Raw genomic sequence first — 17,549 nt, 5'->3', positions numbered from 1 at the left:
GGTAATGAATGAATGCCTGCCTTTAGGTTATAGGATGTGAGAGTTCTTACTTCAGGTAGGTTCAAATTCTTCTGGTGTTGAAGAACTACAACTGATAGGACTCTGCTCTTTGAAATCTGTAACTGGGTTTATTGCTATTTTTTTTAAATTCTTTTGTTATAAAGAAAATATAACAAAGAAAATAAGCATTTTCCCCAGAGACATGAAAGTTATAGTTTCCTGTTAATCCTCCAGATAATCAGTTTCCCCAATCACTGCTCTCAAAATGCCTACAGCGAGACAGTGTAAGTGAAAAGTGCCGCCAGCAAAATGATGGTCTTAACAGAAGAATTATGAAGAAACACCGGGGATAGCTCTCAGTTTTACCCTTTGGAAGTGAAAAACCTTCAAGAGGCCCGAAATAGAGTCCCTAAGTTCCTTCAAACACCTGTGTTTCCTCAGGAGAACGGAGCAGGGCTGCATAAATAAAGCAGGCCAGAAGACCAACGTGGATATGAAATTTACAGTTCACTAAAAATCAAGGCAATTAGGAAAAGGGAATGTTTTAATAAAGTGTTAAATATCAATATCAGCGTGCAAATTCTTAACAGTTTAAAGAAAGACAGGACTGATACTACTGATTTTGGTTTTGCCTTGGGTTTCAGTATGGCTTAGTATGTCATACTTAGGTTCGGTACGGCACGGTGAAGGGCGTTGCTGACCAAAAGGAACCATAGAATGACTGTATGACCAAGGACCCCTTGGAGAGAGATTCCAAATTGGCTTTGTGGCTTGAGCACAGATCCATGCAAGGAGGACTATGTTCACCTCTGCATCTTCATGTGTGGTGTTTGTTCACTACACTAGTGATTATGCAACAGGGCTCCATGAATTCAGAAACAGGAACACACCTAAGTCCCCAGGGGCTATAATGCCTGTTTTATATACCAAGAAAACTGTGAGGAAGCATCATGGAAGTGTCCTGGTGCTGTCTAGCGATGCCTTGAAATGTACATCTTAAGGAAGAATGGCATGGATTTTATCTTTGGATACTGGAGTGCCACTTAGTAGAAGAGTTGGCACAGAAGACGTTCTGAAGTCACAGCCACAAGCCCTAATTTACAGTCAATTTGACATTAATTATGAGTCATTTCTTGCTTATCTGTTGCTCATTATTGCAAATGAGATTTTTGGCATGAAAAATAGATTCTATTCCACGTTTTACTGAATGAATCGGAACTGAAGAAGTTTGTGAGCTGAATTGATGTTTCAAACGGTCGTGCATGTTGACACCAGGCATTAGTACAAAAACTCCATGAGTTATAGCTGAATCTGCTGACATTGACAGCTGATTTTGAATGGGATTTCTACTGGGGAAACTTGTAGCATATTTATACATGTGGGGGTTTTCAATGAAATAAATAAAAGTCATGTGATGTATAGCCAGTTTGACAAAAACCTCAGAGTATGCTTATTACTGACAGCATGACTTCTTTGACGACGGATTGAAAAGATGACAGCCGCCTAACCTCTTGTTCCTACTGTTGACTTGTTGGGTTGTGCTTATCCAATATTTAAGAGCTTGTGGGTCAAAACTGCTTTTTAAAATGAATGTATCTCTATAGTTTGAATTCCCGACATTTTCCAAATGTGTTATGTAATGAAATAATGACCAGGCAGCATTCATGTACAAACAACTTAGGTGGTTGTCAGCTAGACTAGGGCTCCTGAGCCTGCAGAACAAACCTGTAGAAATGCCTTCATTGGAGAGAGTTCTCATGACAAACATACTGATGTCAAAAACTGTTTGTCCTCCTACCCAGAGAAATAGCTTACTTATGAAGGGTCAAAGCAACAGTCAGTTTCTTAATAGCTTTATTGATGGAATAAAAAATGGCATGGTAGTGGGTGACACAATTCTTCATTCTGGCTTTATAGAGGAATAGAATAAAGGACCATTTCTTAGCTCTGCCTAATGATAGCACTGATCGTCTCCATTCCACTATGTTGAGTTTTCTTTTTCTCATATTATTTTTACCTTTTTTATTTTATTCTCTACTTTTTGAATTCTAAGTGCTTGATTTGTGAGGCTTGTGAAGGCACCATCAATTTCTGAAGGGCAGTGCTATCTTGGCCATTATAATCTATTTTGTCCTGTTTATATTGAAAAATCATCCTAAGATTGTGCTTGAATTCTAGAGTCTATGACTCTGCCACATCTTTGTCAGTTTGCTGAACTCAAATAAATGACTCACCTTGCCTGCATATTGCCAATGGCATTGCCGGCATCTAGCACACCCCCTGCATATGGCTCTTGAGTTTTGTTCTGGTTATACCCATCCCTTTAAAACTCATTGTGGAACTGTTTTTTTTTTTTTTTTTTTTTGGAACTGTTTTGAGTGCCCCTTGCTATTCTCACTCTTTCCCTCTTTCAGATTACTTTAAAAACCCTGTTCTTCATTTTCAAATTTTGATTATCTCAGGTTAGGACTGTGGTAACTGCTATTCCCTTAGTCCTGTGTGTTCCAAACTCATAGGAATGAATTTGTCATTGGGTTGATGAATTCTCTCTAAGGGAATACTGGACAGAATGTAAAAAAGTCTTGTGCTCTTGGCCAGTTTCTTTTTCATACCTCTATCAGTGGCATATGTCAAATAAGATTTTGTTTATATTTCAGGAACCCATTGAAAAAATTAAGATTTGGATGAGGGTGAACTTCGACTGATCTAGAATTCCACGTTTAACATTCAGTGCCTCTAGCATTTCAAAATTTTATTACTATTTTATACTTGAAGTGTATGAGTATTTTGTCTGCATGTATGTCTGAGTACCATGTATGTGTGGTGCCCAATGAGATAAGAAGAGAGCTTCAGATACCCTTAGAATGGAGTTTCAGATGGTTGTGACTACTCTGTGAGTTCTGGGAAGTGAACTTGGGTCCTCTGGAAGAGCAATGCGTGTTCTTAGCTTATGAGGCATCTCTTCAGTCAGTGTCAGCAGCTGGCACACACATCCCTCCGTGTGTCTTCTTAAAAATCTTGGCACCCCACCACAACATGGAAATCCCTACCTTGCAGCCTTCACACGTGATGACACCGTAGTGGATCCCGGAGGATTTGTCGCCACAAATTTTGCATGGTATCACTTCAATTTGTGCTGAAAGAGCAAGAGAAGACATTCTGAATGTCTATAATTGCCTTTTTTAAATTTTTATTATTCCTATGTTCACTCTTACCTGTTCTAGCCGAGATGTTTGTGTGAGGTGTTGGCAGTTGCAGGATGCTGGGTGACAATAATGGCCTGGGGTATCAATTACTATTTGAATGGCCTTCCTAGCCTTCTTCTAAGACAGTGGGCTCACCTTTCCTGATCCTGCAACCCTTTGATTCAGTTTCTCATGACATGGTCACCCCCAACCATAAAATTATTTTCGTTGTTACTTCATAATTATAAATTTATCACTGTTATGAATTGTAATGTAAATATCTGGGTTTTCTGACGGTCTTGGAGGAGCCATATGAAAGGGTTGTTCAACCCACATATTGAAAATTACTCTTAGGAAAAGACATCCATTTATTACTCTTTGCTTTTTCAAACTGAATTAAACACACACACACACACACACACCCCTACACATGCATGTTTAGAGACCAGATATTTTCTCTTTCTTTTATTGTTTTTTTCCTTTTAAAACTTGTCTTCCTTAAAATAATATGACAGAAAACTCCTGTGAACTCATACCTTTACATTGATTTTACATTTGAAATAGGAAGTCACTAGGAGTTTTCGCATGACCTTATCTCAATGTTTTAAATAACTAAACAAAGCAAAACTGGAGTGTTGGCCTATGGTGACCTTACATGTTGTGTGGCTAGACGGACTGGTCATCTCTGTAAAAATACCATTCACAAACCAGCCAAACATTAACTGAGCATGCTTTAAATGTCTGTAAGGATACAGAGACATGATGACTCAGGAGAAGATATGGTAATGATTTTGATAGTCTCATTAATAAAAAATTAATAATGAAGAAATCAGAAAAAAGTTACATAGGAAGTTAATATGCATTTAATTTCATGGGGGATGAAGAGGTTCACTTTTAAGAACAGAGTATAAAAGATAGCTTATTTTGGGGCACATCTGAGTGACCATGGCCCAGGTCATAGATTTAGGTTATCTCAAATTTTATGTTGAAGTATGGAAAGAGTTTCATAAAGTTTTATAGTTTTACAGCACAAAGGAAGTAATAAATCAGGACAAGTTTGAAATTCATGATGGGTGCATCAGAGAGGTGGTCACAGCAAGATGGGGAAGCTTTTCTATAGGTCTCAGATGCTGTCTGATGACATGGTATGCTAACTTAGTGGATTCTGAAAGAGTTTTATCTATTAGTCATAGGATGTTAGTTCCAACACAGCGGTGGGAAAAGAATGGCTATCCAGGGACCTAAAGTAAGGTAATTAACACCGGACCCTCCACATTCCACCCTCTCCACATCAGTGCAGTTCTAATTGGGAAGGCAGATCATGTTACAGATCGTGTGGAATTTGGTTAGACTGCAGAGAAAGGCAAGCAACATGGAGTGAAAACAGGTCAGAGGTCTGGTATGACTGTGGCTGGCTGTCACACAGAGTACTGGGCTTTAAGGGAAATTTGGGTCATGCGGTTACACAGAAGTGCACCACCAGACTTTGTGGCTGCAGGAGTCAGGCAGGAGGCTTTTCACCTAATCCTGTGTGCCAGGAGAAATGGATAAATTGGAGATGAATAAGAGGAAAACAAGGTTGGCTGTAGCTTCATGTTAGATAGCTTGCACAATGTGAGAAAAATCCTAAATCCAACCCCCCAAACCAACGTCTACATGAGATGTGAAAAGAGAACCCTAGAGTTTGTCAGGCTAACCAGAGAAAACCAGACCACCAACAGAAGGTTATTCCGGACAGGACTTAGGCAATGACGCAATAGGAGGCATTAGCTGTAGGACAAGGGGACGTGAACAAGCAAGTATGAAAATGGTTCAGAGGCAGAAGTTAGATTAAAAGCTGAAAGATAAGGAAAATAGAAACTGATGAAGAATTGGAAGGGAGACGACAACAGGACTGAGATGATGATCTTGACGCTGAGGAAGTGGCTGGGTGGTAGAGCGCTTGTCTAGCATGCATGAGAGCTAGCTTTGGAGTTGGAACAGAAACAGGAGCATTTGTGGCGTGTGACGTGGCGTGTGATGTGATGTGATGTGTATGTGGTGTCTCACAGGCACCTGAATGTATAAAGCCTTGGAGGGACGCTTTTCTCATCACGTAGGTTATTTAGAATGCAGGAATTCCTGTGTCTGAAAGTACGCTAAAGAGTTGTTAAAATGATTCACGCTCGAAAGATCTGTTATTTCCTTTCCTAATTTAAAATAATTATGCAAAATATCCTTCAAAATGCTTCGTACATAAAGCTGACACTTGTGTATGCTGCTATCATTTCCTACTTTCAGATACACAAAACAAATAAGGGTAAAACATTACCATCTTTTGTTATTACTTTACATAACAAATATAGTACTTAGCCTTAGGGTAACACATGAAGTTATTTTAAAGTAAGCTACAGAAATTTGAATTCTCTCTCTCTCTTTTTGTAAGATAAAGAAATGAAGGAAGGGAATTGGACATGCCCATATGACTGCAGTGGTTTCACGATTTTGGGATGTTGAAATAGGAGGTTTGGCCTTACTCGTATTTGACTGCCTAGGTTGCTCTTCTTAATCTATTACTTAGACCACAGTTAAGAGAAAATCTCTGAACTTTTTGGTCACTTATAAATATAGTATTCATCAGTAAACTTCATAGAATTGTGAAGATAAAATGGTATTTCCTGGAGAATGTCATAATTGTATCATCATCATCATCATCATCACTATACCCATTAAATGATTTTTTTCCCTAATGATTTTGAAAAATAACCACACTTTGACATATTATTGTATCTTTATTAAAGATATTTTAAAAATAATTCAGTGAATCAGACTATGACTTAATTTGCACTATGGATTTCAGTTTGACAATAACATTTCAAACAGTGGGTTATTTATAGTTACTATAAATGACTAAAATAATCCCAGGTAGCCATTGAATAGTTTTTGCCTTATATGATATTAAGTCAGAGGCTCTCTTTGCATAAATTACTCCCCAGGGAGTAGCTTACACATGGGAGAATCTGCTTCAATACATTCTTAATTATAAAATGATCTAACTCTAAAGGAAATGAAAATAGAGGTAATTTGCTCCCTGAGGTGTAGGAAGATGTTTTTGAAAGACACAAAGGTTATCGTATGCATCTTCAGAAATACAAATGAGATAAAAAAACATTCAATAGAGCATCTGCATTTATACATATTCATAACCTTGGCTCTACATATAATCCTGGAGAGCTAGAAACATTTTGATAACATGTTTAAAGAGAAAGAAGTCACCTAGATTGTATATGTGTGTTATGTGGGAGAAAGGGTTCTCAGTTTAGAAATCTTATGGCTGCTTTTCTTTAGGTAAGAAAAATCATCTGAGGTTTACTGGAAGTGAAGATAAGTCCGAATCATTTAAAGTAGTCGCAACTTTCCCTTTCCCTCATTAAAGGTCCATCTCTGAGCTGCAGCTTTACAGTTTATACTGTGTGTTTCATACAGCATATCTTCAAGACAGGCTTTCAGACACCATCGAGAGGATACTAGACTACATTGCTCAGTGCTTGCTGTTTTGAAGTGTCTTGCTAGGGGCAACTACATGGCCTCCCCTGGAACTGCACTGTGCAAACCTTGTTCCGTGTTCTCTATCGTTGATTCAAGCTGAGCATCATGGGGGATGTGGCTGCTTGGCCCTCATCAGCTATGACAAGGAAGATAAGAGAAGGAGACTGAGGAGGGGGTGGTCTTTGGCACTTTTGCATGACTCACAGAGATATTATTACCTATCTGTTTATCATCTATCTTTATCTGTCTATCTATCTATCTATCTATCTATCTATCTATCTATCTATCTATCATCTATCTATCTATCTATCTATCTATCTATCTATCTATCTATCTATCTATCTATCTATCTATCATCTATCTATCCCATCTATATATCTAGCTATTATCGATTTTTCAGTGTAACAGTAATTGAGAAACCAATTTAGTGGATCTATAATGGCCTGAGAGATAGTGAAATTTTACTCAGTTTTTATTTTGCGTGTTTTATTAAGTCCCTCTTGACCTTTCCTTGCCCAGAGTCTCCTGTCCAACTTTTCACAAAATCTTTGTCTCAGTTTTTCCTGCTTATTGAAATATACGCCTCTTTAGTTCTGCCCCATTCAAGCCCCTGCTGGTTACAGCAGGTGTTAAGGTCAGAAAACCAATTCAGGCTAATGAGTTAACCAGAAAATGGCTCAGAAAAATACTTTGACTCTTAAAAAGCATCCCTCAGGAAGACAATGATGTTGAGCCTGCCAGGTATTTATGCTGGAGGTGGGATGGTAGTGGTGGTGCCTTTGACCGTACATGATCTCAAAGCTTTCTGTCCCACTAATCCAAGTCTCCCAACTCAACTTGGCCATTTTATATTCTGGGCATTCTATGCTCAAGTAAGGATAAGGTACTGCTTCTTTGTGTGTGTGTGTGTGTGTGTGTATGTGTGTGTGGCATATGCATTTATAGTTGATGCATGCTTTGCATGCTTGTGTGAGTGCCCACGCTATCAACACAGTGTCTTCCTCTCTCGCTCTCTACATTTTTTTCTTTTTTTGAGGTAGGGTTTCTCACTGAACCTGCAGCTCACCTATTGGCTAAGCCGACTGGCCAGTGAGCCCTCACATCTGCCTATTTCTGTTGCCCTTAGCTGGGAATGTGTGCCACTTCTGGGCTTGGCTTTTCTGTGGGTGCTTAGGGACCTGAACTCAGGAACGCATGCTTGGACAGCAGCCACCTTATCAATGGCGTCATCTCCCCAATCCCTGCTTTTTGTTTTCTATGTTGTCTACAGGGGCTCAAAACTGTGGCCCCAAACTTCCTTTTGTTTTTCAGTGTAAACGAGAGATGCGACATGCTTATTTTTCTGAAGAAGGCTTTAAGAATTACTGATTTTTCATATTTGGTGTGAAAAGAAGAAACAGAATTTTCAGAATTGTCAAAGTAATATTTGGATGTGGTTTCCTGGTGGTTTTGATATAATAAGTCTTTTAAGAATTAAATGACTCAAGCCGGGCGGTGGCGCATGCCTTTAATCCCAGCACTTGGGAGGCAGAGGCAGGCGGATCTCTGTGAGTTCGAGACCAGCCTGGTCTACAAGAGCTAGTTCCAGAACAGGCTCCAAAACCACAGAGAAACCCTGTCTCGAAAAACCAAAAAAAAAAAGAAATTAAATAACTCGATCTATTACATAAGCAGTGTCTCTACTATGCAGTTCACCCCAAAGGCCCCAAACCGTGGGAAGGTCAGTTGGGTAGGGGACAGCCAGGAACTGTCATGCTTTTGTAATATCTTTTGTTTTCTGATGCGTGTACCAGGCTAAGTTCTGGGTTCCCAGCACAGCACAGGCTGTACCCCTGGGTGCTGGGCTTGCCTGTTAGTTTCTGCTTCCCATAACTTTGCAGTTAGGCTAAAACTGGACAGAGCAATTAACTCTCTTAATGTCGGTGTGAAACACAATTTACACATGTAAAAATTTCCAATAAAGATGACTATTTTGGTTAAAAATCCTTTTGCAGATGGTCTCAGTAGTCCATGTCTTATGTCATCTGCCCAAATTGTATCTCATCTACCATCTGTGATAAATCCAAGTTAAAAATCTCTGTACTCATCCCCTCTCTCCCTGACAGACCTCTAAGTATCCACCTCTTTCGTATGAAATCTTCTGAGGTCTCATGACAGCCACCCAAAGGACTATAATGATGGAAGCATGTTTAAGACCAGAATGCACAAACTGGGATGGGTACCCTATGTCATGCTAGATGGTGATTCTAAGAGTCATGACTTTGGTTCAGGCTGCATTCATGGGTACCTTTCCAGGGAAGTATGCAGTTTAGTACCAGACTCTAGGCTAAGGACCTACTGTGCTTATGAGATCAAGAGTACTCCTAGTTCTGCTAGAACATCCTTGCAACTGCCTCCTGGAACTCTTCTCTGTAATTCTCTGGAAGGTGGACTTTTCTTCCATTTGGTGGATAAATGGCTCTTAAATGACTTTTAAGGGGTGGATACATTTTGCTTTATATTATTAGAATTTCTTATGCTTCATGTTACTGGAAACTAGGTTAAGAAAAAATATGAATGCTTGACAATGGCAAAATGATTTTTTTTTTGTCAAACGGAGAGTTGTAAGGGGATCATTCTGGGATTGGTTTACCTTTTATGTAGCAGCCTGTGATTACCCTATAGTGCTGCTTGCTATTCTGACTCTGAACGGAAAGAATGGAATAAAAAATGAAACCAACAAATAACAATAGCAACTAACAAATTACAAAAAAGCAATTACAAAAATTCTCTCTTAGGGCACTTTTCATTGCTTCAATTTCAAAAGGACAATAATATGTGTTTTAATACTTGGGATATAGGGAATGGCACTGTTACCAGGTGTGGCCTTGCTGGAGTAGGTGTGGCTTAGTTGGAGGAAGTGTGTCACTAGGGGGTGGGCTTTGAGGTTTCAAAAGCTAGCTCTCTGCTTGCTGCCTGGGGACCCAGATGTAGAACTCTGAGCTCCTCCCTAGCATCTTGTCTGCCTCCACACTCTCATCTTTCCCTCCATGACAGTAATGCACTGAACTTCTGAAACTGTAAGCTAACCCCAAGTAAATGTTTTCTTTATGAGTGTTGCTGTGCCCAGGGTGACTCTTCACATCAGTAAAATTATAAGGCAGCAACCATTTTATAAAAATATTAAGTGGAAAATTCTAGAATTGAACAATTCAAGGGTTTCAATTCCATGCTGCCTGAGTAGGAAAACAAAAAATTATAAAACGAAAAACCTTAGCACTGCCACATGCTGTCTTGTGTTAAAAAAAAAGAACCATCTCTTTGCCTAGCGTACACATTCTGTATATGCTATCAAACTGTTACTTACTTAGTAGCTGTCTTGATTTTTAGATCAATTGTTAGAGTACGATATATTATAAACATTCCATTTTTACACTTAGGTGTAGTAAATATGTTATGAATTAAGCTCTGTTGTAGATCTGTTACGTGAAATGTCCTCATGGGCTTGTGTGTTGGAGCACTTGGTCCTCCTCTGGTGGTCCACACAGGCGGGGCCTCTCTGGAGGAAGGGAGTAGCAGGGCTCGGCTTTATGGGTGACAATCTGGCCCTGCCTCCAGCCTGAGCTCTCTGTTACCTGGCAACACCATAGAGCAAGCAACTGCCTCCCCCACTTGCTGAGGTGAAGTCATCTGTCCCTACCAGGCCTTCCCTGCTCTGATGTTCTGTCAAAATATAAACCCCAATAAATCTTTTCCTCCTTGAGAAATTTATGTCATGTATTTGGTCACAGTGATGAGTAAAATGATTAACACTGGATGTGCATTTGTAGAAAAATACAGTGGATACAGTGTTTGGTGGTAGCCGTTATTTCAAGCATCCACTAGAAGATGGGATATACTGGTAAAGGGGAGGACTGTACTGAATATCAGCTCATTGTTGTTCTTGTCAATACTTTTAAACAGGGTTGTGTGTTCTAGTAGATATAAGAGCCCAAGTCATGAATAAATTCCTATTTTACAAATCTTGTACTGTCAATGTCTTAATATTAATGAAATATGAGTGTAGGACTTGATGACATGATATCATCCACATAGAGAGCACCTGATGTCATCTGTCATCACGCAAAGAGGTCCATGGACCACGGGCTTTGCCATAACCTGGGAACAAGTGCAAATCTGAATACATACCCAAGCTCAACTGATGTAAAATCTGCTTTTTAACCAGTTCCCAGGCTAGTATTAAAATTCAAAAAGCAGCTGACCTGAGATGACATATGAACACAACTGTAGCCTCATGAGAGAGGCTGGATCTCTGCTATTCCTGTTGCTAAAGTAAAAGTGTTCACAAGATTCTGGAAGAATGGATGAAGAAAGTATGGAATATATACATATTAGAGTACTACTCAGCAGTAAAAAACAATGACTTCCTGAATTTTGCAGGCAAATGGACAGAAATAGAAAACACTATCCTGAGTGAGGTGAGCCAGACCCAAAAAGAGGAACATGGGATGTACTCACTCATATTTGGTTTCTAGCCATGAATAGGGGACGTTGAGCCTATTATGCGTGATCATAGAGAAGCTAATTAAGAAGGTGAACCCAAAGAAAAACATTTAGGCGATGAAAGGAGACAGAGACAAAGACCCACATTGGAGCACCGGACTGAAATCTCAAGGTCCAAATCAAGAGCAGGAGACAGAGCATGAGCAAGGAACTCAGGACCGCGAGGGGTGCACCCACACACTGAGACAATGGGGATGTTCTATCAGGAACTCACCAAGGCTAGCGGGCCTGGGTCTGAAAAAGCATGGGATAAAACCGGACTTGCTGAACATAATGGACAATGAGGACTACTGAGAACTCAAGAACAATGGCAATGGGTTTTTGATCCTACTGCACGTACTGGCTTTGTGGGAGCCTAGGCAGTTTGGATGCTCACCTTACTAGACCTGGATGGAGGTGGGTGGTCCTTGGACTTCCCACAGGGCAGGGAACCCGGATTACTCTTAGGGATGATGAGGGAGGGGGACTTGATGGGGGAGGGGGAGGGAAATGGGAGGTGGTGGCGGGGAGAAGGCAGAAATCTTAAATAAATAAATAAATAGAAAAAAAAGATTCTGGAAAAATCACCCTCTGCTACCACTTTTTTATACAGCTCCTTTTGTTCAAAAGGCGGTAGGACAGTTGGAAAGTTAGAACTTCGCTTCCTCACCCCCGAAACAAAACAAAACAGCAACTACAACAAACCCTCACCGAGACACAGAAAATAAGAGAAAGTAGCATACCCCAGCAACCTCTTGCATTGCTGCATTTAACACAGGGCACAGCAGAATTCCTTTGCCAAAAGATCTGCCCCACCTTTCCTTTGTGTCCCAACCCTGCTTGGGTGGCGGCTTCTCCCTCTTCTGCAATTCCTTCCTCGGGCTGTAGTATAAAAGTTATTTTCTGTACTAAGTACAAATCATTATTATTTTTAAGTCTACTCTTGTGTTTTTTTAAAATACAAGTTTTAATCTCTCCAGGGATTTTAATTTTTAAACTTTTGTGTAAGTATTGGTATATGTGTGTGTGTTTGTGTGTGTGTGTGTATGTGTGTACATGTTTGTCACAGTCATAGGTCAATCTCAAGTACTGCTGTCAGGAATTGCTTGCTTTTGCTTTGAGACAGACAGGGCCTTTCCTTTGCTTGGAGCTTTTAATTTTTGTTCATAATAGTTTTCCAGTGAGCCTCGTGATTCCCTGCCCCTTCCCCCTGCCCCCCAGCACTGGATTACAAGCACACACCATTTTGCTTAGCTTTCTACATGGATTCCAGGGATGGAGCAAAGGTCTTCATGCTTGCGCAAAGAGCACTTTACGAATTCATCCATCTTCATCAAAACTCTTGTTTTACTGAATTCTTTCCCTCCCTTCCTCCATCTCTCCCTCCTTTCCTCCCTCCCTCTCTGTTTCCTTCCCTACTCCCCCCCCCCGTCTCTCTCTGTCTCTGTCTCTCTCTCTCATCATTATGTGGTCCAGGCTGGCTTAAGATTCACTATATAGCTAAATGTATCCTTAAACTTGTAATTCTCCTGGTCAGTCTCTTAGTCTGGGCACATAGACATGTACCACTATGCCTAGCTGAGTTTTTCTTTTTCAAAACCATTTTCCTATTTTAAAAATGGAATTGTACAAAGTTTATTTCTTTTGATGGAAATAGGAAAATCAAGCAATGTGTTTTTCTTCTTGTTATTTTTCATCTACTATGCTGGTCTTTTTTTTTTTTTTTTTTTTTTTTTGGTCACCTTTCCACAAACTAGAATTATCTGGAAAGAGAAATCGCAATGGAGAAAGTGCCTCTACAAGAACACTTGTAGGCAAATCTGTGGAGTATTTTCTTGATTAATTATTGATGTGGGGGGCAGTCTGCTTTTGGGGTTGCCACCCTTGAACTGGTGGTCCTAGACTATAAGAAAGGAGGCTGAGCAAACACGAAGAGCTAGTCAGTAAACAGCTGTCCTCTATACTTCTCTTGGTTCTTGGCTTCAGGTTCCTTTCCTACCTTGAGTTCCAATAAACCCTTTCCTTCCAAAGTTGCATTTGGTCATGAACTTTAAAAACATCTTCTAGGAGCTGGAGAGATGGCCTAGTGATGACAGTGATGGCTTGGTCTGCACCGGGAACTGAGTTTACTCCCTAGAGCCACCTATGTCAGTGCTGGAGCCATGACACACACTCCCAATCTCAGTGCTGGGGAGAGAGAGACTGAGAGATTCCTGAGACCTGTTAACTAGACACATCAGTGAGCCCCAGGCCAAACCACAGAAAACAAAATGTGGGTGGTGCTTGGTGAAGGCAATTTCTATTACCCCAGAAATTGTGCTTTCTGGGGCAGGGAAAACTCTTGTCTTTTAACTCCCACTACTTAGGAACTTCTCTGCACTTAACTGAATCCTTGAGGTAGAAGTACCTTCATGGAAGGGGGAGGGGGGAATGCAAAGAATTGCAGATTGGCTCCATTGATGACCAAAATGGCCAGGCATAATTTATTGTCTGTCGATGAATTAAGAAAGATGTAAAACACCTCTTCAGAAGATAGAAAAATATCTGCTTTTCTGTGTTAAAACTAAAGTGCACAGAGAGCATGAAGATATAAAAGTTGCAGGGTTGGAGAAAATACTATAAACACATATCAAGTAATAAACATATGCTTGCAATATACAAATGATTAATTAATAACTAATGAAAGAAAGCTCTGAATATCTGCTTCCTAAAACACAAGGCAAGAAAGTACATTAAGGGACTGGAGAGATGGCTCAGAGGTTAAGAGCATTGCCTGCTCTTCCAAAGGTCCTGAGTTCAATTCCCAGCAACCACATGGTGGCTCACAACCATCTGTAATGGGGTCTGGTGCCCTCTTCTGGCCTGCAGACATACACACAGACAGAATATTGTATACATAAAAAATAAATAAATAAATATAAAAATAAAAAAAAAAAAGAAAGTACATTAAAAGATGCCATGTGTCTCCTGCATTACAGAACTGCAAGCTGCCTATTAGGAAAACTTTACTCTAAAAACAGAGCTACACAAATGCTGGAAAGGAGGCCAAGCAAATGAATGCTCCTTTGGTGCTGTGAAGGTCAGGTGGTAAAGCTGCAGTGTGGCAAACTTTGTAAGGTCAAAGTGAGCCTTAGCAGCAATTGTGGTCCTCAGCATTTAGCAGCTGAGTTACTGATACCCACACAGAACATGTACATGAAGGTTTATTCATGTTTTTCCCAAAAGGGAAACAATCAAGATACACTTCAATAGTGAAATGGACGAGTGGAGCATCATTTGGCACTGTGAAAGAGCTACCGGGCCATGAGCAACATCAACATGGAAGATGCCAAAGCATAATGTTAAGTGAAAGAAGCCAACATGCTTCCAGCTACACATTTGGGAACTCAAAGCTGTACAGTATAAATAAGGAAAAATAAATCAATGAAATCAGTAGTTGACACAAGCTTACACTGGAGTGGGCACATGCACACAAAAATGTGCACAGTATACATCCCACACATACAAACACACACATACATAATTTAGCAAGCTGAGGTTTGTTTGAGACCAGACCACAGAAACATGCAAAACTGAGTTTTAATCTTCAAAAGATATATTCTTATTGCACAGTCACATTTGCCTAAAAACCTGAGCAATGAGCAGACAGGTGATTGAAAAACGAGGACTTCAACACGGCTACACTGAGAAGCCTGAGTGCCGAGCTGACTTTGAGTCAGACCTTGGAAATGCAGAAGAAGTTTAAGAAATCAATGTATAGGAAAAGGGAAACAAGCTGGTGATCGAGACCGAAGGAGGAGAAACCAATCATAAGAAAAGATGCCCAGACTGGATAAACTAGCGGAGGGGCCCCTTTTAATGGTTTAAATGCAAAGCAATCAGTAGTAGTGTGTTTCCAGAATTGTCAACATGCATTCCTTTGTATTAATTTGCATACATCAAGCAGACTCACATAAAATTTCTACTTTCTGTGCAAAATAATCAATTGATATTGGGAGAATTTCATGTGATTCAAACTCGTATTTTATTATTTGTTGTGTTTTAGGATGTAGTCCCTACCTTATGTGGTTTTGAAGAATACTTGAGAGCCACACACATGCTATACACCTTTGCTATAGTGCTATATACCTCTAATATCAGCACTCAGGAGGTGGAGGTAGAAGGGTCATAAGTTCAAGTCCTACCTGGTCTATACAACAAGACTCTTAAAAAAGAAACACTAACAAGAAAACAAACACAAAAACCAAAGAAGGGGAAGAATACTTAAAAAATAATGATGTTATAAGGAATGTTTGATTAACATAAAAATGAAGTCATGGAATTTGTGCTTTTGATCATTAACTAAATAAGGGAGGAGGGAAATTAGGATGAGAGAGGGAGAAGGAGAGGGAAAGAAATTCAAACTAATGATCTTTACGCAAAACCTCCTATTTTAAGATTTTAAATTTTGAATTATCTACAAGAACTTTGATCATTTCCAATATGAATAATGCTACATTGACAAAATAATCAGAAACTCTTCAACTAAGAATTATGTCATCACAATATCTATGCTGTGCAAACTTGATGACCAGACACCAACTTCTTAACACTCACTCGAAGTAGAGGGAAATCAGAGAACTGAAGTAAACCCTGATTCTTGTCATCTCTAGTGACAAGAATAGTTTCGAGGCTAGAGGTCAGCATATTTGGATTTAGTCCGTTGTCAGACAAGTGGCCTTTAACAACGGGAGAGAGAACCCCGTGGGAAGTTTTCCTATGTGCACACAGCACCAGAAACAATTTCAGGGGTCAAATGTTCACATAAGACATGACTCAGAAGCTGTGTCTCACAGTTTTGCTCCATGCTAAATGTCACAAAGGCCGGTTGCCCAACGCAGTTGGAGTTGCTATCCCCTTCAAAGGCGGAAGGGGCTGTTCTGCTGATACTGCACACTTTCTCTAAGGCGATTACCAGCATAATCCTAAATATGATAGGACCGAGCTATCTTATTTTTGAGCTCATCAGATCCAGCATGCTCACATAATCCTCAACAGCTTTGCTCCATGTTTATGTAAGCTGGCTGGAGCCTGAACAAGATGAGACCATGCCTTCTTGTCCCCTGCAGTAACATCACTCTGCATTATTGTCATAAAAAGTAGCAGGAATGGATGGGATTTTCAAATTCTGCTGTAACGGATTTTTTTTTCCATTTGAACTCTTTCTCCTTTTACCTACTAGGGGAGCATTTCTACCCGTGCTTGACAGTCTACAAATGACATGTGAACAGAGAGAAGATGGTGCCCTCCCTGCTGCTTGTGTTTCTTACACTGTTCATTTGTACCAGGCATGTGTATATTAAAGTGTAGACTGCATTGATATGAAGATACTTGGCTTTTTATTTTTCCATGTGTTTAGAGATTTAAATTGCTTCGAAAGCAGGGTGATATGTATGTCTTTGGGGAAAATATTGGACAGAAAGGGAGTTGATGAAATCAAGAAATTGCTAAGCATGACACCAAGTGGTCTAGAGAAAGATTCATCTTCCTAAGGTTTCACTTTTAATTTACAATATTCCTTGCAGGTCTACAAAAATTTAAAAGAAAAAAAAATTACCTAGTTCTCCTTTCAAAACGTAAAAGCATTTTAGCTCATGTGCTTTATTAAATGAGGTGTGTGTGTGTGTGGTGTGTGTGCACAAGCAGATACCTCTAAAATCAAACCATGTTTTATGTAACTTCACAACGAACAGTAGTTATATGTTTCCATTAAAATACATAATTAGAAAGAAACTTACATGTTCCCTTGTGAGTTACTGTTAACTGCAACTCAGAACTAAGAGGATTAAGTACAGAGACGTTAATATGTCCACTGTTATTAATTTCTAAACAACAATAGCAACATTATCCTCAATAAATCTGTCAGTAGTAAGGATAAATAGTTGTTTAAAGACTCCATTGATGTCAGAACTGAAATCCGTTGGTCAGGACTTCCTCCACCAATCCAGTCTTTAAGAACGCAGGATTTGAACGGGGTGAGGCACAGCACAGAAACAAGGCTTGTTTTCTGTTAAGAGGACCTTGTGAGTTGTAAGACAATAAAAGTTCTGAGTTTGGGCATGGGGAGGTTTAGTTCGATTAGTAGGTGTTCAGAAACAACGGGGAAAATTTTATTCTTTCAACAATTGTATCCTTCACGTTATAACATTTGCAACGGCTGTTTGTGGCTATTTAATGCTAGTAAAAATGCAAGAAGTCATTTTTACCTTGAAATCCTTTCAAAACAGATACTCAGACCTATCCGCTCATGAGATAACACATGCTTAGGGAAATATG

The 17,549-nt window shown here is 39.7% G+C and overlaps 1 protein-coding gene across 2 annotated transcripts in view; it reads right to left on the bottom strand.

Moving 5' to 3' along the window:
- Rorb (RAR related orphan receptor B) overlaps positions 1-17,549 on the bottom strand; it is a 199,828-nt gene that overhangs the window by 73,028 nt on the left and 109,251 nt on the right. For both annotated transcript variants that reach the window (XM_057779305.1, XM_057779303.1), the window contains exon 2: positions 3,051-3,136. In XM_057779305.1, the coding sequence (XP_057635288.1) occupies positions 3,051-3,136 (86 nt within the window). The remainder of the gene's footprint in view (positions 1-3,050; positions 3,137-17,549) is intronic.

Source organism: Chionomys nivalis, chromosome 8, assembly GCF_950005125.1.
Source record: "Chionomys nivalis chromosome 8, mChiNiv1.1, whole genome shotgun sequence".
Lineage (NCBI taxonomy): Eukaryota > Metazoa > Chordata > Mammalia > Rodentia > Cricetidae > Chionomys > Chionomys nivalis.
The sequence above is the reverse complement of the archived record's forward strand: the minus strand, read 5'-3'. Positions and strand labels throughout refer to the sequence as shown.